Below are 24,366 nucleotides of genomic sequence, written 5' to 3'. Positions count from 1 at the left end.
TCTGAAGCCATAATTTCAAGCTAGGTAGCTTGCAGCAGTTGAATTAAGCTTGTCAGTGCAGCGCTGTTATTTGGAATGCTGTGAGCTCCATCCCCATCCGCTCAGGGGGCTGAAGTGCAGCAAAGCTGTTCAGGCAGACAGGCTGTGACTGTCTCACTGGCTCTGGGATTACAGGTTAACCCAGAGCACGGCACCGCGGCGGGGTCACAAATTCCTGCCTGTGATTTTCCATGCATTGATTTTCTCCTCAGCCCTGGCCGGGAGCAGGAGCTGGAGGCAGCCTGAGGTGCTCCCTGGAGCCCTGCAGGGAGAGCACAGGAGAATCTCTGCTCTGTGCTGGGCTGAGCTGGGGGGTGTGCAGCCACCAGATCTGAGGCAGTCCCCAGGTGTGTCTCAAGGAAGGATTGAAGGAGCAGGGGAAGAGAGGCAGTGGGGACAGGAGAGGCTGGCAGGGAAGGGGATGGGAAGTTGCTGTAACTCATGTTGGGAAGCAGTCTCAAAACGAAGAGGCAGAGAGTTCATATATGAATTACAGGGGGTTTTTTCTGATCTGGAATGTCAGGAAGTTTGCCTGAAATTATAACTAGAAGTTCACTGATACAAAAACTAGCATCGATGTATATTTGAATGTGTGGGATTTGGGAATAGCTTTGTGTGGCAGGCCAGGAAATAGAGGTAAACAATTTACAACCATTTATTCTTTTATTAGAGCTTTTATCTGTGTAACTGATTAGTTGCCAAAGATACAGACAACACAGAGGCTTATTTGGGTTGATGAAAAATCTGTCATGCTGATTAAAAAAGTGATTTTTCTTGGGAGAATTTTGAATTACTTCAATTCCACTATCCTTGGCCATTCTTTTCAACTATACTTCAATTCATGTATGCAATTAAATAATTATGGTATTGAGGAGTCTACTTTTTTTTATATAGCAGCTGCAGAATAATTTTGAGTACAATGCAGTATGAAACTAACTAGTTTTTAATTTACATTAGTGATCATATTGACACGTTTAAATTACTGTTCTGTCAGCTTACAGATGTGCTTCTGTATTTCTAAAATAATTTTTATGATTATTTTTCACCTTGTAAAACAACTCCAGAACATGATCAGGTAACTGATGGGCTCACGAGGGGTTACCAATGAGCACAGCTTGGTGCCATGTTCTGGTGCTGGTTAAGGATATGCTCTTCCTTTGGTGAAGTTCAGTATCTCTGGTGATAAATGCAATGAATGTGACTTGGCACATCTTCATTCCATCTACTCTGTCCAAATAGAGAGCAGCTCCTTGCTGTAGATGTAATTCAACTGACTCAAGAAATGGTTTTTATATAAAGAATTTTTTTTGAACTATGCAGCTTTTCTCTGACTGTTTGGTGGGATGCTCCCAGTCTGGAGTGCTATGGACAGTGGTTTCCAATGAATTTAAGATGGCCACATTCCTTACAAGTGTATTTGTCACAGGTCCTGTGGTGTCTTGGTTTGGGAAGACAGGTATCTGCCAGGGAAAGGTGGAGCTTCCAAAAAATTCTTTAGAGTAAAAAGGAACAAAACCTAACCCCCAACATGTGGAATCTGAAATTAGTGCTGTGGGCAGGGGAGAGATGCACCATGAGGGGAACACAGAAGATGTATTTTTTGAGTCAGCTTGATTTAAAATAAATACACACACAGTGGTTTCTTCATGACTTAGAAACAGTGGGCACAGCCTTGGCAGAGTGGGTGCATGGTCAGAGTGCAGGGAGAGGAAGGTCAAGGTGTCCCAGCCTGTAGAAGACAACGAGTTTAAATGATGTCGTTTCTTCAAGTAATGTGAAGTGTTTCTTGGTTAAGGTCTGAATACATGGATTATGCACTGGGCATGTGTCTGGCTCCAGCATGGATGAGCAGCCCCTGCAGCTGCATTTCCTGTGAGCAGTGAGGTTCAGTGCTCAATCAATTAATTAACAAAAGCTGCTCCATACTGGAGAGCAGAATCCCTCGGCTCAAATGCTCCAGGTGCCCAAAGGTTGTGGGCTTCTCCCTCCATTCCCTGCAAACTGAGCCACATCCATTGCACTCCATTAAGCCTTTTGTGTTGGTGGTTACGGAACAGGATTTGCCCCAGCGCTGTAACTGAATAAGCAGGTAAGGGAGAAAGAGTTCTGCAAGGAATCACAGTGACTGTGGTGGACAGAGGGAAACCATGCCATGCCTTGCTCTCAGCAGACCATGTATCTTTCCCCTACAACCTTCCAGTAGTAAAATTACCCTTAACTGTGTTCTTAATGTCTGGAGTCAAGGTCATAGAGTAAGTATTTCCTGAGGAAAGAAAGGTAGGTTTGAGCAACAGCAAGTAAATTTGGAGTATTAAAAATATTGAAATTTTTACCAAATGTCTTAGGAGGCTTGAAAAATAGCTTAAATCTTTTCAGAGATCAAAACCTATTTTTCTAAGTTAGGACACTTTATTTTGCCACAAACCAATTGGAATTAATGAAAACAATGGACTCCTATGGATGAAGAAACGACTGAACATGTGTGTGCATCAGGTTTCAGTTTAAACTCCATGAGACTGCAGGGGCTGTAATTACGTCCTTTCCTTTTCTAAATACTCAGATCACAGTGTTCTCAGGCCCAGTTTAAGAATTTTCTCTCTATATACAAAGCCAGAATGAGGTATTCAGTAATTCAGTACCAATGAACCAATTAAAAATATATAGTTATTGAGCATAGCTGTTGAAGCAAGTATACTGATGTTTATTTATCATCACCCGATGTCTGAGTCTTTGTGATTTTTCCATTTAATTTTTTAATTGTTTGCTGAGTATCTCCCCACCCTGAGCCCTTCTCTTGAGCAGATGCAGAGGAGAGACCTGGAGTCCCTGTGGGGACTGCCAATATGCCACTTACCTGTTCCCAGTGCTTGGCTGAGCAGCAGGGTCCTGCACACATTTGATCTATTAATGGCCTTATCTGCTGAAAATCGGTTTGTTCTTAAAAAGCTCCTGAATTTAGAGTGGTCAGGTATGTCTGCAGTGACCATGACTGCAGCAGGATGGATTGTCCTGAGTTTCAGCGAGCAAGGCTTAGCCTCACGTGTTTGCACCTGAGGCCTTTACTCGGGTTAACTCGGTGAGACTCAGAATAGAAAAAATAATAATAGTAAAACCCCCCTCACATAATATGTTCAGAATGAGGCTCCTAATGACCCTCTGGAGGTGTTGAGAAGCATCCCGCAGCAGGAGGAGGGAGCCCGGGCTGCGGGGGCTCAGCTGTGCTCCTTCTCTTGCAGGGCGCGGGGCTGTGCGGGGGCAGCCAGGGCACGGCGTCCCCCCGCCAGTACCCCCGGCAGAAAATCACACGGGTCAACCTCAGGGACTTCATCTTCTACATGGAACAGGAGCGGGAAATGAGCCGTTCTCTCCTGCTCTACCGAGCTCTGCTTAAATAAAGCCAACAGTTGTACTGATTGCTCCACAGAAGCTCAACTTGCATTGAAAGCTGTCATTTTAATGTGCCTTCTATTTTTTTCAGAAGTCAGTGTTCCAGTAATTTTGTTTTGTAAAATTGTCAGACACATGCAATAAATTCCCTTTATGTAAAAAAAAAAATAATTATATATATATAAAACCACAAAAAATGTGCAAAAGGTTTTAAAATGTTAACTCCACAAATAAAATCAGCATCCAAGTCTCGCTTCATTTGGCCAATTTAGATAAGGCTGAAGTAGCTGGTGTTGAAATTACACAAATGCAATGGCTCACCTAAACCATCTCCTGACCAGGCCTGGCACAGGTTCACAGGAGTGGGTCCCAGCCTGGTGTTCACCTGAGTGCACTCACGGTGCTGGGCTTGTTTTCTTTTCAGTTTACTAGCACTGTCTCACTAACCATGGTGATACCTGTTGCTATTTAACTTAGTTGGAACAGCGATTTTTTGCACAGCCAAGAGACTAGCCACTGCACACTCCCACAAATTTTATATATTTAGGATTTTTGCTTTTACTGCACAGCTCATTTCCTGAGCCATTTGCTGAACCAAATCTTAAGTGTATGAAATCTGTGTGTGGGGTCTCAGCTGAGTTACCTTGACTTGCTTCCAGTTGTTTTCTAAATCTCATCAACCTTTTGCGCATTTGTAGCAGCTGGTTAGTAACAAGATTCAAAGTTGGGTTTTATTTTCTAAAAAAAAAAAAAAAAAAAAGAAAAAAAAAAAGTTAATTTATTTATTGCAAAGAGTATGGTTTAATGGTGGTTTTAAAAGAGAATATTGTTCAGTAAAGATTTTAGAGTATTCTATATGGATTTTTAAAGTCGCCGTAAAGGTTTTCGGGGGCCGCCTCCACTCCTGGAGCAGGGAGAGCAGGGGAGCCCTGGTGCCACCTGCAGTGAGGACACCTTGGACACCTGCACTGGGGCTCCAGCCCGGAGAGGCTCCTGAGCAGGCACGTGGCTTTAAGCATAAGGAGCAGCTGTAAGTACCTGAAGGTGGGGGGAAATGCCTTTTGAATGCTTTGCTGGAGCAGAATTTGGGCGCACGCGGAAGCCGAGCGACGTCGGTGTGAGCCGGAGCAATGGGGATCGAGTGGACACCAAGAGGCAGGAGCACGAGCTGTGCTGCAGAGTTCAAACAGTGTTACAGTCACCACGGAAGGGAGACATTTGCTTATTTATCTTCTCCGTTTTTACTATGTTATGCTTGCCACTTTTTTGAGGCAATATTTTTTTTTGATGGGAAACCATAGCGAAAGCACAATAGAACTATTGTCCAATAGTTTTAAAAACAAAGGTTTTAATTATTTTTTAAGGTTTATGAAAAGCAGAAGAAAAATTTATACTGCTGCTATTTAGCCAAAAGATTATTCATAAGGTATTTAAGGCCAGGAAGTGTAAAGTTATGTTTTAAATGTATTGATAATTTGTACATATTGTTTATAAAGGCCTTGTGTTTATTAGAGTTACGTTATTTTGATGATTTCTGTACATACTGGTAAATACCCCCAATTTGTGTGAAAACATACTCCCTTATTTGTACTTATTTTGTAAAGAAATAAAACAATTTACTAAAGTAACACATCGAGTGACATACAGTATTAATTTATCAAACATGAATTTCACATTGTCTTGTAGTTCTTAAGCACTGGTCAGAAACATTTTGCATTAAAATATTAACAGAATACCCACAAACAAATATTAAAACCAAATACTTCAATGTTTTGTTGTGCTGATTCTTATCCTTTTGTGAAACATCTAATAAAATTGTCAACAAACCTCGGTGCCATCAGTACAGAGAATGGATGCACTCAGCAGTGGCTTTCTCGGGAGCCAGGAGTCCAACAAGCACAACAGAACATTCTCTTTCACTTTCTGTCTGCCACTGGGGCTGTGACAGCCTGGACACAAAGTGCTTGTGAAGCCTCGTGCTTGTCAAGCACGGGGCCAGTGCTCAGCAACAGCGAATCAGAACAGTTTTGCTCAATGGAATTCGGTGAAAAAACCAGGCTGTGCTTTGCTTCTCGGCCTTCGCCACGCAAACATGTGCTGGCTGCACACCACAGCCTCCCTGGGCTTCTGTGGTGCTCTGAAACAGCTTACTGATGCTGAGCAATGTTCTTCATTAAGTTATGTTGCTGTGGTTTAAGGCCAGAAGGAAATATTCAAATCAGTTTTTGCTGATATCGACGCCTAAAAATATAGGGAAATAAGTAAAAAATATATAAATGAAACTGTAATAATCTTTAAATAAGTGACCTGAAGTTACTAACTAAAAGAACATGTCCTAGCTTAACTTTTTTTTTTTTAAAGGCATATTTCTTCTAAGAAAGTGATTGTTTCCACATGTCTTCCTTGCCTTTGTGCTATTTTGCAGTCAATGCTGTGATGTCATGGTTTAAGCTTTCCATCTCAAGTTCACATTTAACTCGGCTGGCGCAGCCTGGAACCCTTTCCAATGCCACCTCAGCAAAGCTGCCCCAACTACAGGAGCTGCTTTATTGAGCCATTAAAAAAATACAGTAAACACCAAACTGAGGAAAAATCAACCAACCAACCAACCACAAATACTTCCAACGTTCCACAGATGTGTAAAAGCACCATCCCAGTCTGCGCTCCCCGGAGCTGCCTGGGGAGAGCACCAGGGGCAGGAGCAGGCCCCTGGGATGGAATATCACCTTTTTTCCCTGGCTGAGAGGTAAGAACTGCACAGGGTGTGCTGCCACAAGTGCTCAGCTCACCCCGTGCCCGAGGGCAGGGCAGGAGTGGATGCAGGATAAAAACAAGAACCTGAACGGACTATTGAAGGATACTTTGGACTTAAAGGTATGAAAGTAATAAATAAAACACTTCTATCTTTTTGTAAGACATGGCTACATCAAGCTGAATGGAGCAAAGGGCTGGAGAAGACGCAATCAAAAATTCTCACCTCTTTCAAACAACATGGGAGATACAGTGAGTGTTCCACCCTACGTGCTTGTTTTTGTTCATTTACTTTACAGAAATGTTTATGGCATGAAGTACTGTATAAGAAATGTGCATACACAAATACATGACAATTATACGTTAAGTTCTTTACAATATTAAATGTATAATATACAATTCTACAGATATCTTACATACAAAGGTGAATGCTGTGCCATATATTCAAATATGGCAACGCCTAGCAACTTTAGAATGTCGTACAAGTATAAAACCACAAAATAAAATAACTTTACAACTCTTAAAGTAGACAGATTTGCTCAACTGTTCTGCTAAGGTAGCAGGCCACGCGGCCAGGATTGCCATTAGAGATTTCTGAGTTGGGTGACCAAGGTGAGAAAACCTGCAGAGGTCTGATTTTCCACGGACAGGTATCCAGCCCTTTTCCAAAAATTAGACCCCTGCCTAGATTTTACCTTGGCTAGTCAGTACAGCTCATTGCTTTTGAAAACACTAGTCTTAAACATGACTTCTAAATTTTGCCTGATTGCTATCAATTTGCATTATGAACTGTTGACCCCTTAATACTCTGTCCCTTGTTCCATATGGCCATATTTATGCATCTAAAAAGAGTTTAATGAAAATTCAGCATCTACAACAATATTCTATAAATTAATGTGGGAGAAACCAAATTGTGATTAACACATGAATTAGTGATTGAGGACTCAATCATGCTAGATAGCAACAAACAGGATTTAGCAGAATAAATTTATAACCTTGCACCTGCAAACACGGTGCTGTCTCCTGAGTTAGAAAGCCCTGTGAGTCAGTGCCAAGTCCTGGCAGAAGCAGGACCCTCCTGCAGACAGACCCCTGACTTTGTTACAGAGAAAGTTGCACAGGTAGAGGGCAGCTACAGAATTCAAATTTTAATAATAATTTAAAATAATAAAACAATTTAAACTGAAGGCGGCCTGCTTTCATCTGCCAATGGCAATACAGGGTTTTAACAACTCTTCGCAAGAATTCCAGACCCATAAAGAGTGGGCTTGTCCAAAATTCCTAAACTTTCCTGCTAAATGTGGGCTTCTAACATGGCTAGTAAATGATTAACAAGGGGTGGCTTGCTTGGTAGAACCACACTTCTATGATGATGCAAAACTTAACAGTTGTTGTGTCAAAACAAGATTGGCTTTAAAAGAACTACAGCTCCACGTGGGGTATTTGACCCTCGTGTGATGGCACATGGCATTTTATTTTGTGCTTCCAGATCCCTACTGTTGCAAATATTGCCATAAGTGGGCCTAATTTCTTGTCACTTTTTTTGTTTGGTTTGTGGGGGGGGGGGGGTTTAAATACTGAGCACCAGTGACTATGAATCAGTCCTTTTCTGGTTCTGGATCCTGTTCACAGAGAGAGAGACCTCAGTTGGAAATGTCGTATAAAAATAAGCCATTTGCTGATGCGGGTGAGTACAATCACCAGGTGACCGTGATGCTGGGGCTGTAAAGCACGTCTGATCTGGAGGAGGGGCAGCAGTCAGGGAAGGTTCTCAGTGCAGTTTTTGGGGTTCTTCCTCCTGCAGACGCCCCCGTCCCCGCAGCGCAGCTCTGGGGTGTCCCTGGGCTCCTGCTGTGAAGTTCCACTGCTTCCATGGCTCTTGCTGCAGAAGTCCAGTCCAGGGCCAGGGTTTCCAAAGCTCTGCCTGCTCCACACCGCTGCTGGTCGGCCCAGAGCCCATCCCAGCCCTGCCACGCTGAGTGTGCTCAGGAACTCCACCGGGAACAACACACAACTGCTTTCTCAAACGCATTCCACGGCTGCCTATGTGACAGGTAGTTTCAGAATACCACTAATTGGCAACATAAAGTCAAAATCCGTTTGCTAATACTGTTTTGCAAATCCTTAGTGTTTCACATAAGGGACTATTAAACACTTCTACGGTTACAAAGGGGGCATGGGGAGGGTCTAGTCCAGGGGCTCCTGTTTTATTCTGATCGTTGGGGTGGGTTGTGGTCGTCTGTCTTCGCGACACAGCACATATTCACTGAACTGGGAGGAATCCACACCGCCACCACAGGAAGCTGCCACGTTAAATCCCTTCTGAAATAATCTTTCCAGCACCTGCAATGTGGATGGGAGAAAAAAAATCAGATTAATATTTAGCAAATTTTAGTGATACAAGCATTTGGAAGCACCGGATCTAAATGATGGATTTAGTCTTTCGAGTCCTCGTTGAATGAATATTATTCAGCTATAATTCTATAACTTATTGTTAAATGACTATACTGTGATTAAAGTCTCGCTCTCAGCAAACCTCAGTAGAAAACAAAAATTAATCAAAGAAATAAGCACTCTGCAGAGCAGCTTAGTACATTATACAGTAAAGTACTGGACCGTGGTGATATTGATGCTCTCACTGCTTATAGAAAGCAACATCAGATTTAAGTTCTAATAAAAAGTGCCAATTACTCATTAGTAATATATGAACAGTCTGAGAGAAAGGGGGGCTGAGAAGCTCTTCCTTGGCAGATGAAAATGTATTAGGAGTTCAAATTCACATCCACCAGACCTTCATGGCAGTCACAGCTGTTTGCCCTCGCTGGAAGGGAGCAAACAGGGACAGGATGAGAGCCAGGACGTGGGCAACAGGGAAATGTTCTGGCCCAAGAAAGAGGTTACTCTGTACTGCCCAAGTATGTATTTTCTCTTTCTCCTCCTAAAGAAAAGTTGGTGCAATTTAGATGCCTGAATTAAGAGAACCCAGAGGCCAGTTCAATCTCTGCGACTGTCACCCAGCACATTTCCCCAGGATATCCTGACCCTGGCACTGGGACCCAGGCTGTTTCTCACGTGTGTGTGTTGATACTCAGCTTCCCAGCAGAGCAGGACACACCAGGCTTTTCCCAGAGTCAGGTGAGGGCAGATGCCAGATGCACCTTGTGCAGATCACAATGCAGGACCCACTCAGGCTCTTCGGAGTCGTGGGCAGCAGCCTGGAGAAAGGGTTGCTGTGTTTTTCTCTACTGATAAATGGCATCCAGGAGCAGCAGCCTGTGCTGTTCTCCAAGAGCCTCAGCCGAAGTGTGGCTCCCACTGTGGCAGCACGAGCAGCAGGGAAGTGACCCCAGGGTTTATTAAATCTCAGTCACAGAGCACCAGCCTCGTGTGACACCCTCTGCACCCACAGCAACCAGGACCAAGCCCTTTACAGACTCCTTCTTTGTCCTACAGAAGTGTCTAGGGTAGTACATCCACTTCCAGATGGAGTCAGCTCCTGGGCTTAGGCTCTAGAAGGAGCGTGGTGTGTGTCCAGTTTCACTGTGAGCACATGAGTGCCTACACCAGAGCACTGCCCTCACCTCACACAGAGGTGCATTCCTCTGCACCAGTTGTTCTGCCTGAGTGTTGGCTTTGCTTTTCCCAGAAACATGATTCTGGAAGGACAGCTGTGTCCAAGGTGGTGTCATAGTGCAATGCAAACCATGGCAGCAGCTTTTGCTGGCTTTAATCCATTTGATCCCTCCTTAGGGGCTGCCTGTGTTATCCATCTGCATTTAATCCAGGGTTTGGCGTCTCAGGGGTAACTAAAACGTTTTTACTCTTGCTCCCCTGGCTCAAAGGACGGGCAAAGGAAAGGCTGCTCCAGCAGAGCTTTGCCTAAGTCATGCCGAGTCTGCTGAAAATCAACTTGCCTGAGGAGTTCTGCCTGGCCCTGGGACACAGGGACTTAACATTCTCAGAAAGTCACATCTGCCAAATCTCCCTGACTTTTGCCCTGATTTTTATATACTCTACACTGCAAGAAAGTAGTAGAACCGAAAGATCAAAATAGCACACCAGAATATGGAAGAAAAATGAAGTGGGAGAGAAGAAGAGGCAGGAGTGGGTAATGAAATACATTTAAGATAGAGAAAGAAAGCTTTCATCTCTCTGACTTGCCCAGGCTGCATGCAGGGCAAGAAGGACAGAAATGGGGTGCAGTCTGTAGGACAATGTCTGTAGGACAGAAATGGGGTGCAGACACCAGCACTGTTCCTCCTCAGAGACGAAGGCAGGAGGAGTCTGAGACAGAGGGAGGAATAAGACATCAGCAGGCTGCTGTTTCACAGGCTGGAATATATTCTGCCTGTATTATGATCACTGCTCCCAGCCCTGGCAGGATGAAGATGAGAGACAACCCAGCCATGGGAAAGGAGGCTTCTCCCACTGAACTGGATAGTGGAACAGAGGATTGACAGGTAAGATCTCTGAGAGAGATGGAACTTCAAAATCCTTGCTAAAAAGTTTTTTAAATCAATTTGCTTGTAAGACAAAACCAGCAGGGGGGTGCCCTTGGCTTGCCTCAGACCAAAGCTACGGAAAGCTGGATGTTAACACAGGATTCTTTTTCACTGAGGCTCTCTCTGCAAACACCCAGCCCAGATAGATATTCCACCTCAGAGCACCAGAGGCCGAACAAAGTGATTCCTTTTTGCTCAGTCCGTGCTGGAAGGACCAGGCTGCAGGCTGTAATCTGGTGTTAAAAACCTTGGCATCATCAATTTTCTCCGCAAGGAACACAACAGGCCAAATCCTGCAAACAGTGCTGAGGATGTTTAAATACTGCAGGTTTAAGTGTCACTTGGGTGAGGCTGAGCCCAGGTCTAGGGAGAAAAGCTCCTTTCAGTGCTGCCATGCACAAGACAGAACAGCATTTGGAACATGGGCAGGTTTAAATTCCATTCAGAGAATCTGACACTCTACACACTATTTCTTCTGCAGGTAGATCCAGGGGGAAAGCAGTGACTGTCTCTGCCACCCTGCTGGAAATCTCCAAAGAGGAGATGCCAAAACCTGAGTATCAGCTGTGACTCTCCCATGTACAGGGACACACATGCACATTATTAAATAGAGGATTTGTGCTCGGATTTAATATATGCTGTCTTCCAATATTCCAAGCACATCTGATTTTGTTGGAAGGTTTTCCAAATGGAAACCTGATCCTTTCACTTAGTGCATTTCATTTAAATTTTGCAGAATATTAACAAATACATTCTTAATTATGAAGACTTAATGTTCAACATTCACAAGCATCACAGAATTTTCTCTAAGGTAAATTCATGACTCCCACCAGAACCTATTGCAAGGAGCTGAAAAAACCTATACCTACATATAATTACAAATGGGTGAAAAATTAAGAGTTACTGTAATTTTTTTTTTTGCCTATTAGGTGTTGATGTTCTTTGTTTATATGCACAGTTCTTGATATAAAGCATGTAATGAAACTATTTTTCAAATATAGAAAAGAAAGTGTAAATATTGCAACTGTGCTACCAAATACACTGAGCAGAGCACAGGGAGACAGAAGTAATGTATCAGCTCAGCAAACAGCAGACAGGCTTCCTGTGCTGCTCTTTGGGATTCTCTGCAAGCAATTCTGCTCTTCCAGCCACTACCCACCTCCCTTAAGTCTGTGTATTTGCCTCACTGCACTTCCAACTTTTGACTTAATACTGTTTTGCCAAAAAAAATCCTTGGAGGGGGAAGATTAGTGCCTGTGTGCTGACCAGAGTTCATCAGAGCCAATGCTAATTAGCTGCTGATTTCATCAGCCTTTGGTCTCAGAAATGCGTAATTTTCCAGAAAGTGTTTGCAAAAAACACTTTCTATTAATTATATAGTAAAATGATGTAATTTAGTAAAATGATGTAATTTAACAGTATTACTTATACTGTAGACTCTTTGACAGAATTTTTTTCCACAACATGAACTTGCAAAGAGATCCTTTGATTCTGTCTGAATTTCGACTGAATTCAAAATACATTCAAATAATAACAGTAATTAAGCGTTCAGCTTTTACTACACATGTAGCACATGTATCCTACAAGCTACAGCACTGGATAAAAGAGCTGGGTGCTCAACCATGGGGGCACCCAGAGCTGTGCCAGGCACTGCTGGGCTGGTCAGTGGCTCACTGTGAGCCACTTCTGTGGTTTCAGTTCCTCTCATTCCTTGTGGCATCTACCATGGACAGCGTGGCTGGCACACAAATGCTCCTCCCTACCCACCCACCCGAGCTGAACTGCTTCCAGCACAGCACTGGAGACACCTCCCTGCCCCAGTGCCAGCAAACAGAGCTGCCTCTGACCACCCCCAGCCCTGGGCTTGGGGCAGCCCACCCCAAACGCACCCCAAACCCTGCCAAGCCCACCCCAAACCCACCCCAAACCCTGCCAAGCCCATCCTAACCCTTGCCAAGTGTGAAATTGCCAAGGTATGGGCAGAATTAACCCCAGCCTGGTGAAGTTCAACCAAATACACCACCTGGGAGTGGTGAACCAAAACCCAGCCAAGCCCAGGGGCTGTGAGTGCCCCTGCAGGGGGGTCACTGTTATCTGCACCCACCTTTGCAGTGACTGCAGCTCCCTGCAGATGTCCCCTGGCAGCCTGAGCCTGCTGTGGAACACCCACCCAGGCACAGGAGCTCCAGGTTCTTGTCCTCCCTCCCCAGGCAGCCTGGCCCAGGGACCAGCTCTCCTGTGGGTTTTTGCCCACTGGGGAGTTTATTGACACAGCCACAGCATTTCCCACAGCCCAGCTCCCATCTGCAGCCACAGCCCATCTGCAGAGGGTGGTGACTGGGGAAATATTCCCCTCTAGGTTCATTTCCCTTCCCATAACACGAGCATTTGCAGCCTGTTCCAAAGGAACACACAGGAAAACCAAGAGCTTCACGTTAATTAAAGCCAAAGTGAAGGGCACCATGGGCTGGTTCCTGTCCTCAGCCCCAGGACAGCCCCACCAGCAGAGCTCTGGCTGCAGCACTGGGGAGCCCTGAGAAATGGCACTGCTTTTGCCCACAGGCTGCTGCCTAAACACAGCCCACGTATTTATTCCTGCTGCCATCCACCTATCTGTCCACTTATCTTCTTTTGTTTCATATGTTTAATTTTAAACCTAATGTCAAAACTCTGAGTATAAAATGAAATACATTTTTGTTTAAAATACTCTGGGCAATTTTTATAGAACATCCTTTTGAAAAAAAAAAAAAGTGCAGAGATCAATTTTTTTAAGTCCATCCCGCAGGCACCATCATTTAATTATGAGTGAGACATAAATTATGCATTTACACATTGTTGCATTTTCTATAAAATGGTGTGGAGATTTTTTTTTGTAGTTTTTGGAACTCTCTCTTTCTTCCTAGAGGCACTTTGGAGGGGAAAAAAAAAAAACTGCCAAAGGGTATACATTGATGAAAAAAATTAGCATTTATCAGTATAACACCATTATGAGGCCAGCATGGCACTAACATACACAAAATCTAAATGTATTTTTCTGCTTAGACTTAGGAAAACCTGAAAGACTGTGATCTCACCAGGCAGAAAAACGTTTCCTTGCAGTATAAGCGCTGAAAGTAATTGGGCAGAAGCAAATAATTTGCATATAATTGAAGGAGACATAGTAAAAAAGTGCCCCAGCCAGGGAGGAGGCGGCAGGCAAAGCCATTCATTACCTGCACTGAGTTCAACCGGCAGTATCCATTCAAGGGAAACCTGATAACGTGGGTGGGGTCCTGGTTCCAGCCCGCGTTCACAGAGTTGCACATGACATCCCCGGTCTCTGGGAAGATCTCTTCTATCAAAGCCTTCTCCCCACTCAATGCAATCCTCTCCCCCAGATCTGGAGTCACTCTTACAACCAAGCAGTCACAAGGCTGGAAATGTTTCCTTTGTTCTTTCTCTTGTTTCCATCGCTCAAGTTCCTTAATCATTGGCTGCAGCTGGTAATACTTTGCTTCTTCATATAAAAGATTAAAGTCCTGGGGAAAAAAAAAAAAAAAAAAAGAGAGAGAGAGGGAGAGTGAGAAGCTAGAAATGCTTATAGTTCTCTTTTAAAAATGAGTATTGTTCCTGTTTGACCTACTTAGCCTTATGTATTGTCAGCAAGAGAGCAAAGGCAACAGGTCCCCACGTCCTTCCACCTCCACAGAAAACCACACGGTGCTGGTGTTGAATGTTTGAGCTGACTGAGAAGTTCCCATTGCCCTGAATTATGCTTTCATTTATTATCCCACAAGCTCAATGCCAGAAGGCTCTGCTCTTGGATTAAGAAATCAGAATAGCTGGTTGCAATAAACAAAGCTTACTGATGTAAGAGAAGATGTTCCAAGCCCTAATCTTCACTCGTGGCCTGGGATCCCTCTGATCTCAGAGCAGATCTCAGGCTCTGCTGTCGCCTCTCACACACGTTAGGAGATGGAGATGTCAGTTCAGCTTCACTTCTCACCTGTCTTTGCTGAGGCTGAGATTCAGCTCCAGCAGCTGAGCTGCTGCCTGCAGTCCATGACTATTCATGTGCTTGCAGTGTCTGGAGCCTGGTAAATGACACGGAGGTAGTGACCATCCTGCTGGCTGGGAGCCAGCTCTGTGCTCCAGTGGCTCAACAGAAGCTCTTCCCTGCCATTTGTCCATCACCTCACTTGGGCTCTGGGCAATTCAGATTCCCAATCTGATCCAATTCCCACTTCAGTGATTGTTTCATCAGATTCTGACACATCTTCCCACCTCGGCTGAACTACGTGAGAGCACACAGAGCAAAGGGTGTGAGCATCCCCCGAGCCCAGGAGGCAGCTGAGCCCAGCAGAGGAGGAGGAGAAGGACCCCAGGGGCACTTTGCTCCCCCAGCCTCAGAGGGGAAGAGCAACAACAAGAGCTCAGCACTGGCTCCTCCCTGCAGAGACCTGGCTTTGCTTTCCTGGCTCCTGCCCCTCTTTACACATGCAAATGCTGCACCACAGGTGCTTTTGTGGGGTGTGTGGGGTCCACCTGGAGGTCAGCACCTGGAGGTCAGCACCTGGAGGTCAGCACCTGGGACAAAGGCCAGTTCCACACCAATGAAATGAAAAATAAAATGGAACGAAAAGAAGAATCAAGAATGAAATGAGTGAAATTATTTGGACTGGAAAGTATGACACGACGAGAAGCAATGGAGAAATGGGCACCAAAAGGACATGAAAAATGATGGGTGTGCTGCTGCCCCGGGACTCGGGGAGGAGGGGGAATCAAAGGCCAATGAACATGCAGCACAAAAAGGTGCGACTCTTCACAGTGGTTTGGAATTAACCTGTAAAATCTCCTGCTGCAGGGTATTACTGAACCAAAGCAGTTAGCTCTGCTCAGATTTGGCACCACAGAGCCACCGGTGGTGGAGGTGCTCCTTCACCCCAGGGCTGCCTGCAGCCTGCAGACACATGAATATTCACAGTGACAGGGCAAGGTGATCGACTTACAAAAGGGACATCCAGTCCTTTACATCTCTTTGATGTCTGCTAAGGTTGGGACAATGTGCACACGGCTGAGGGAGAAAAAAAGGACTGGAGGATAAGAGGAGCAGGGAGGAAGAGTGATAACAGCAAGTGGGAAGAAATGAGGGCAACCAACACTCTCACGGGACAGCTTGGAGATGGAAAACAAGAGAAGATTAAAGAAGGAATCATGCAGAGAGCATGCTGCAAACAACCAGCAGCCGGTGCTGGGAAAGGCCAGGCACAGAGGTGTGCCTGCTCTCAGGTGAGACAGCAGCAGCCCAGAGCCTCCTCCTCTATGGCTGTGCTCCTCTTCCCCAACACCAGCACTCTCTGCTGGACCACTGCCCCTTTGCTCTGTCCACCAGTGATGCTCCCTGGGTACTGAACAGGGCATCAGTTTAAACCTACAGGGATCAGTGGCCTAAATTAAAAAAAAACAACAAAACCTGAAATCTCTGCAGGACACTGAATCAGCAGAGCCTACCAGCGAACTGTGCTCACTACAGATGTGTGTGCAGTGGCCTGCAAAACGTTCACTTGGCATCTTGGTGCCATGGATTGCATTTTCAAGCAGGAAACATGCAATGCTAAGGAAAAATGTTATGTGTAGAGTGAACAGGAGCACCCAGTACTTTCTGAAGGCAATGGAAAGTCATCTGCTGTTTTCAGCAGGTCCCGAAAAACCAGTTTTAGAGTATCTGGGTTCATGGACACTATAATATAAGGTATCATTTGCAAAATCAATCCAGTGAATATGTGCTAAGAAAACTCAACAGTGAAACCTGGAGGAGATGGTACAGTGATAGTAAAAACCCATGCTTCCTTTTTGAGCGCAGAGAGCAGTACAGTGCTCGTGAAGCTGGATGCAAAGCCCATTATATCACAGAGTCTTTGCCTTCCCTGGCTTTGGACTAGACTGAGAGCATCCTGAATCACAGGACTTCAATGGTCCTGCCCCTCAGGCCAGAACAGCAATGCCATCAACCAAGGAAAACCCAGATCACACCACCCCTACTTCTCCCACAGCCCACTCAGCCCACCCCAACTGCAGCTTTTGAGTGACTCTTGCTAGCTGTCGTTTGTCCTAAAATGAACAGGACAAATTTTACATTCTGATATCGTTTTTGTGAGATGAGAACCTGCCTTCAAATGGAGCAGCTCTTCCACTGCTGTTCCCAGAATGACAGAGGCACACTTGAGGGGGCTGTGTGGAAACCAGGGCTGTGCTGGAGCACCACAGCAGCTCTGTGGGACGAGGTGGGCACCTGCTACAGCAGCCTGGGGCTGGGGCTGGGGTTAGTCTAACAGGTCAGACTCTCATGCCTGTGTCTATTCCACACTTGGGTTCAGCACAGATATGGAAAGGTTTGTGCACCTGAAGAAGGGCCCTGTACAGAGCCTGGAATCTGAGGTGTGCTGGTGCCAAGAGGTGATGTCAGGGCGTCAGGGCACCTACTGTCAGGCAGTGCCAATAAAGGGAGCACAGTAACAAGTGGAGGGGATAAAATGTGTAAGCAAGAGGAGTTCTCTGCTGTCCAGAGGTGACAGTGCTGGGAAGGGACCCGTTGTGTGACCCCAGGGCACTGCTGCCCACAGCCATCAGCAGCAAAAGCTGCCCTGCCCTGCTCTGCTCCTCTCAGGGGACATTTCTGCAGGGAGGGACTGGGGCATCCTCAGGGAATCTGGCTGTGTTTAGGGAGGGAAGAGGATTTCACAAAGGCAGGAATGCAGAATGAGTGGCTCACAGCATGGGGCTCTGGTTCTCTGCATCCTGTGCTCGGGCAGGGTCATGGGCTCTGCACACCAAGCCCACAGTCTTCTCCTTTAGGTTTTATTGTTCAGAATTCTGTCTGTGACCAGAGTGGACTATCTGCACTGAACGCTTAGGGTGCCCAGGTAATACTGGCACAGGTATTTCCACCCTTGCACTGTAAATATCAAATCCTACCCTGAAGATTTACTGGAGTTTAATATAAAATGCAGAAGAATTAAACCCACAAGAGCCCTCACCAGGGAGTTGCCACAGGAACTGCGTGAAAACACTTCCATGCTGATGGTTTCAGTAAGTGACCAAAGGCAGAGGCAGACATGAATCCTCCTGGCCCCATCCAGGGGAGGCACATCTCACTGCAGCAGGCAGGGACAGCCACAGTGACCGAGGGCAGAGCTGCTGTCCCACAGCAGCACTGAGCCCTGCCCAGGCACACCTCTCTCCCAGCCCGGTGGCAGGGCAGTGGTGCAGAGCAGAGGCAGCACTCCACAGCAGATTTTGTACAGTGCCCAGGAGTTCCTTGTCCTGCAGGATTCAGGCATCTCCCATTTCTCATAAGCACTATTTCTGTGTTCTCTGGTACTCCCTAACAGCACTATGATATAGGGGCACTGCTTCTGTTTAGCCTAGGAACACGTTTTACTCCAAAGGTGATTCCCACCAGCAGTGGCAGGCACAAGCAGGGTGCTGTTTGGTAGACTGGAGATAGAGAGTACAGCCTTGAATTTTTCTGTGAAGTACCACAAAAGGCCTTTATAGCTACCATGAGCCTTCAGCAGGAACTAGTGGGGAAGTTCTGCCAGGTGACCTGAAACAGGGAGCAGACAGGCAGGTGGGATGCACACAGCCTCTCTCCAGCCACAGCTCCTGGCCTACATTTACATCTCATGGGAAACATAAAAACATCTTCCAAGGATGCAGCCTTTTGCCTTTCACAAAATAATTTTCCTGCTTTTTGTTCAGTAGAAGAGCTTTTCTTTGTGGTGGATTTCAAGTGGACCAATTCCTGGAGTCACCTCTGCCATGGGTGACATCTGCCTGGGGAGGAGATGGGAGGTGTGACCTGCAGGCCAGTGGGCTGCTGATTCCTGTCAGTGCCACTGGGATGGGGCAGATCTGCTGCCCAGGCACAGCCAGCACAGACTGAGACCATGTGTCCTACACACCTCATGTCTTCTCTCAGTACCAAAGACATCCTTTATTCTCCTACCTAATGCTGACTCCTGAACAGGCTGAAATGGCCCTTCCTCTCCATTTTTCACTTGTTATTCTTTATCACATGAAACAACAAACTGTCATCTTAACTCAACGTTTCTTTTGTATTTTTAGTGCTGTGAAGATCTGACTCCTGGCTATGGAAGAAAGTTGCTCACTTGTACCATGACAACTGCACCGTTTCCTGAGGTCGGCTGGAGAAGACTTCAGATGCAAGCACACAAACCTTGTAACTGCATTAATAAATCAGCGTGGTGGCCTTGCCATTCTGGTGTCACAGGTGATCTCTGTAACCCACACAGAACTCAGCTGTGCTGTGCCTTTGTGCTCCTCCCCTCTGAGAGGGAGTGACAATACACAACTGCCTTTGTGTGTCTGTGTCGGATGCTCTCTGAGCAGGGAGTGAGTCTCCAACAAGGAGGCACAGGAGCCCCTGGCTCCGTGTGCAGTCAGACACTGACAGTGAAGGGACACCTGCTGCTCGTGGTGCCCTGGGACAGCCCCTCTGAGGGCAGGGGGTGAAGGCAGGAGTGTGGGCACCAGGGGATGGAGGAGCAGCTCCTGTGCAGCCAGCCCTGAGGCAGCAGTGTGGCAGAGCTGGCCCTGCTCACAGTGTCCTGTCCACGCACACACACTGAGCCAGGGCAGGCACAGGGAGCTGCCACAGCCCCAGCCCAGGCACCATCACAGCCTGCTGCGGGCTGCCTGCAGAGCAGAGCCCAGCCAGACACACACCCACTCCTCAGCACGCTTCATGGGGCTCCAAATCCCCCAAACCCAGGGAAATTACAGGAACCATAGGAGTGCTGCTTTCAGCAGGAGGACCTGGGAGACACTTTCAAGTCCTGGCTTAGTAGTAGTTGCAAGTGTAATTAATATTCACTGTAAACACACCACTCAGACTTGATAATAAAGAATCACTAGCCTCGGAACACACACACCACTTTCTCTGCATTTCAGTGTTAACTTAGTCTGAAAACAACACTGAAATAGCAAACACAATAATGCTGGTGTGGTACTAACATTCCAAACTTTCCAAAATAACCATCTGAGCAGCAATTCAGGTTGAAAAGCAACTTGGCTAAACCTTGAGGCTAATAAACTGCTTGATTAAATTAAGGGGTAAAAACTAATAAATATTCAAAACACTTGATAATGCTTTGTTTGACATAAAGAACATTTAATGCAAGTCTCACTGGAAAAGCTGTCAGGTTTTTTACCTTAAATAGAGTTTTGCATTTAGAAACACTGAGTGATTCCATTTGCTGCCTTTGATTATTGTCTTCTGTCACTTTAATCATGCTGGCAAAATTACACGATTTCTGTGAAGTTAAATCCGTTTACAGTGCACTTTTAATACAGCTTTACAGCGCATTCTTCTATGCATTTTGATTTAGTTACTCCCCACCTAGCAATGCTTTGCTTTGTTCTTGAGCCCTCATTAGCCTGGGGTTTGCTCTAAAGCTCTCCCAGGGAGGAACTAAATAAAATCCAGTTAACCCTGTGCAAAGGGCTGGAGCAGCAGCCTGAGCTGGGACAGCACCAGCTCCCCGGAGCCCCTCCTGCCCTCTGCCAGGGCTGCCTGCACAGACAGATTGGGCACACATCTCCCTGCAGGCCCCAGCCACGTCCTGCTGGCTCTGTTCTGAGCACCTCTGAAATCTGGATGCTGGTCGAGGCCATGACCAGCTTAAACCACCCCTCTGTCCTCTCCTACCCTCCCTTCTCACACCTGGATTGTCCAAAACACTGCCCCGAGGCATCTCTACTGCCCCTCTCCCACTTCTCCCTCCACCCCCTTTCCTTGGTCCATCTTACAGCCCCCAAGACCAGTCTGGCCTTCAGCTTCACTTCTACACACAGGTTTTCTCCCCCCAGCCTCATTTCTCTGTCTCTCCCCACCCCATGGGGCAGCCTCCCCAGCCCATCTGCCACCCACCAGTGCCCAGGACACAGGGCTGGAGCTCAAACTGCCCAGGACTGCCCAAACCTGCCCCTGTCTGGGGAGAAGATGTGAGCTGCAGCCCCTCCCAGCTGGGTCAGGAGTGGTTATCCTGGCTCAGGTGAGGATGGCTGAGTTTGCAGCACGAGCACCAGCTCTGCTCCAAAGCAAGAGCCACCAGCACAGCTCTGGACTCAGTCACAACTGACCAAGGCCAGTACAACAAAGTGAAATGGCATTTCAGAGAAAGCAGGAGCTTTCCTTCCTGACAATGCTCACTGAGCAGATCTCCATCTGCCATCCCAATTTATACATCATTTCATCCTGGAATAAGGGCTTTTGTTGAATTTTGTCATCTACAGCCTGGACACTTTTGTCTTCTAATTTTCATACATAAGGGTGACAATGCTGAAGTTTCCTAAGTGCAAAGCCAAACAAACAAGGCTAAAAGGAGAGCCTTTAAACAATCAGGGTCTGCAAAGAAACAACCAGCACCATGACTTCATACAGAAAATGTCCTGCTCCTTAAAAAGCCCTCAGTCAATTCCACCTCCCAAGAATATTTTGACATTAACTGTTGAGCAGATTACTTCCTGAAATCAAAGTATCTGCATTGGTTATGTTAAATACAAATCCTTATGGGCTTGTTGAAGGCTTTCTTTTTTATACCAACAAGAAAAAGATGTACACAGGTCAAGTCCTCCATGTATCAAATTTAAAACATTTCTTTCAGATTCTGAGCATTAAACTCTGCTAAGTGCGAGTTGCTGATGTTGCTTCTTAATTGTTGTTATACCCTGATAAATAAGCTAAAAATGTGAGAAAATACAATTAGTTTAGAAAAACTGATTTCGCCATAAGCTTCATAGTTTAACTTTTCATGGTATCCATGACAACCATCGGTCCATTTATTAAATAATAACATCCCTGGTGTAATACACAAGTACTAAAAGTCCTAACAAATAAACAGCAACATTTAGTTAAGTGTGTTTAGGTCAAGCACACAAACCAACCCGCACCAAAACAAATGACAGAAAGGGAAGAAAAAACAGATTGCAGACTATAGCTTTTCTTACCTTAAAGTCATCTGGGAGCAGTAGCTTAGATGTCCTTAGGAAGCTTAATATATATCTGAAAATTTCCCCATCTCGATCAATGAAATAATGTTGTTTTAAACTGTCCAAGACAATAGGCTCTGTGCCATTAAACAGACGACTTATCCTGAAACAAAAGAAGAGAGAAGAGATGGGCAAAAGAGACAAAATCTCATTACAGCCAAGGGGCTTAAGAACAACCAGTTGAGGTGCATCAATTCAGTGTGCATAAGGAAACGCAGGAGGTGACCAGCACAGCACAGGGCAGTGCCCTGGGTGCGTGGGCAGGGAGACAGGAGCAGTGGGGGCTGCCCTGCTCCAGCCTGGTGCTGCCCTGGGCCAGGGAAGCTCCCTGGAATGCTCACCAGGGCTGGCAGGGTGATTTTGGTGAGACCACGAGTCCCTGGCTGTTACAAGTCCCTGCCCACCACATCCTGCTCGTGGGGAACCGAGTGGTGACTTCAGAGATGGCTCCTGGCCACGAGCTTGCCTCCAGCCATTCGATCCAACACCATCCAAGCCTCCCTGTGCCCAGGGAGAGGCTGCCCGAGCACTGAGATGGGCTGTGAGGACCGGCCAGTGTCCATCCAATGCTCTGGAGAAGCAGAAGGCAGTGGCTCGTGCAGCCCCTACAGCACAGCCTGTGGGACCACAGTGTCCCCACAGCACTCTGGGGATGAGCCTGGCGGGGGACAGCACCACAGCAAATCTTCTGGGAGGGAAAAACTGGGAGCACGACCTGTGAGACCTGGGGATCAGCTGACTATCAGCTGACCAAAGGACAGCAGCTACATCACTCCAGGTTTTTCCGCTCCCCAGGATGCTGCTCCACGGAGAGCAAAGCAGGCATCTGCCTGGCTGCTGCTCCTGCAGCCTCTCCCAAATGCCTGCCTTCTCTCACAAGGCTTTGTCTTCCCATGAGAAATAACCCAGCTGAATATATGTTCTTGAAAGGGAAAACGCAGGAGACAGACAGCAACGACCTATTAAGTAATTGAGTCCATCTCTCTGACAGTGCAGCATTGTTCCCAACTGCACAGCGTCTCGTCTTTCAAAGTCGAGTCTTAAATAATCCTGCCAGTGAGGACTCCTCCATTTCCCAGAGAGACTATCCCACAGTGGGCTGGGTTTCACTATCGAATCACCCAGAAATCCCCCCGTGGAATCCCCCCTTCCCTGGAAAACAAGCTCATCAAACCTTGCCGCAGGCCATGTCCAGCACTGCTGATGGATGTGCAGCCACAGCCTCGCTGCTCCCTCCTCCCAGCACCACCAGCCCAGCCCAGCATCCCGGGCAGCAGCGTGGGGAGCCTCTGGAAGGGATGCCAGTGCCACCCAGGAGCAGGTTTGCTGCCCCCTGCCCTGCTGGGGCTCCTGCCTGTGCCCTGCACCGCTGGCCCTGGCCACAGCTGCACCTCGCTCTGATCTTCTAACTGGCTAAGGTTATTAATGGGCCATTTATAGCTAAATAAAATGTGTAAATATTAAATAAAGCTGGGCTTAGTAAGTCCCCACTGAATTTTGCTAAAAAATCTTTCTGCCCTCTTAATTGAGGAAGCTGCAGGTTTTAGTGCCTGCACTCATGGCCATGCCAGCATACAGCTAGCCTGAGTTACTTGTGAGAATAACCAAGTGCTCTTCTAAACCCTAATTATAACATTTACTGTTTTCTCCAACCTCCAGCATTCCTACAGTATCAGAGAATACCATCCAGTTCATCTGGCAACATTTAATTTATATAATCACAAGGTTCAGCAAGACTCCTGTAAATCACTGTTTTCTGTTTTGTTGTTATTTTATTTGCCCAAGACGGTTAAATATACCGCTCTGTACAGTGTTACATTTTATTCCAGGAACCAGACAGTTAATTTATTTCCTTTGGCAGTGTGCTGTGCTGGGACACACCGAAAGCAGAGGAAGCACTGATAGCTTAAGGTTCAGTACATACATTTACTGAGTAAATTTGCATGGCTGTTGGAAGTTTTACCTCTAAAGAAGCTGAGCTGTGGCTGAACCCTTCTCCCCTCTGCTGCAGAGTCTGCAGAGCAAAGCTGCTCCGCACGGGCACGGGGGAAGGCTTGCCAACAACGACAGGGTGCAGAGAAGACAGGGCACAACATTTTAATGGGCCACTCTTTAATGTAGTAAAGCATTTTTTTGGTAATGAAAACAAAACATGAATTTTGAGGCTCCACTTTGTGGACTGCCCTGAGCTGTATTTCTTCACCAGCAAAATTACTGCTGGGGAAAGAAACTCACAGAGTGTTGAAAGACTTAACTGCCACCCCAAAAACAGAGTGATGAATAGTTTAAGGATTTATTTGACATTTTAGGGGGCTGCTATGTTCCAAGAACCAACTCCACTGCAGCATGTTGTAATGCTGCATGTGGAAAGTGCTCCCGCTTCTCCCGTTTAAACAATACCTGGGAAAGTCCTTTGGAAAATGCAATGCTGTGAGAGCACAGAATGGACTCAAATGGCAGCTTCCAATGGACAGCTCCTGACAGGATTCCTCACCATGTGTGCAGCTGTGGAGAAGAGCACAGTGACCAGAGCAGCTCCATGCTCTGCACCAGGACGTGAAGCTCTCCGTGGGTGGGTCTTTGGTGGCCAGGACAAACAGCCTCACACAGGAGCAGGGCAGCAGAATGCACTCAG

General features: G+C 46.3%; 2 protein-coding genes across 5 annotated transcripts in view; one reads left to right on the top strand and one right to left on the bottom strand.

Annotated features, from left to right (window-relative positions):
* The window catches only part of LOC136366725 (transcription initiation factor TFIID subunit 4-like), a 150,959-nt gene extending 145,905 nt beyond the window's left edge, over nt 1-5,054 (top strand). Inside the window, exon 15 of the mRNA XM_066328001.1 lies at nt 3,276-5,054. Coding sequence (XP_066184098.1) covers nt 3,276-3,434 — 159 coding nt within the window. The 3' untranslated portion in view covers nt 3,435-5,054. The remainder of the gene's footprint in view (nt 1-3,275) is intronic.
* The window catches only part of KCTD15 (potassium channel tetramerization domain containing 15), a 45,366-nt gene continuing 25,170 nt past the window's right edge, over nt 4,171-24,366 (bottom strand). The window contains exons 3-6 of one of the 4 annotated variants that reach the window (XR_010744557.1): nt 21,690-21,834; nt 13,892-14,197; nt 5,254-8,520; nt 4,171-4,599 (exon numbers count right to left, since the gene is read on the bottom strand). Coding sequence is in view for 2 of the 4 variants with exons in the window: in XM_066327994.1 (XP_066184091.1) it covers nt 13,724-14,197; nt 21,690-21,834 (619 nt within the window). In the remaining 2 variants the exon portion in view is untranslated. Of the gene's footprint in view, nt 8,521-13,296; nt 14,198-21,689; nt 21,835-24,366 lie in introns of those variants that run through there. The other 3 variants (XR_010744556.1, XM_066327995.1, XM_066327994.1) reach the window with 3 other exon arrangements.

The sequence above is a fragment of the Sylvia atricapilla genome, chromosome 12 (assembly GCF_009819655.1).
Source record: "Sylvia atricapilla isolate bSylAtr1 chromosome 12, bSylAtr1.pri, whole genome shotgun sequence".
Taxonomy (NCBI): Eukaryota; Metazoa; Chordata; class Aves; order Passeriformes; family Sylviidae; genus Sylvia; species Sylvia atricapilla.
Note: the sequence above shows the minus strand (reverse complement) of the source record. Positions and strands in the feature narration are given on the sequence as shown.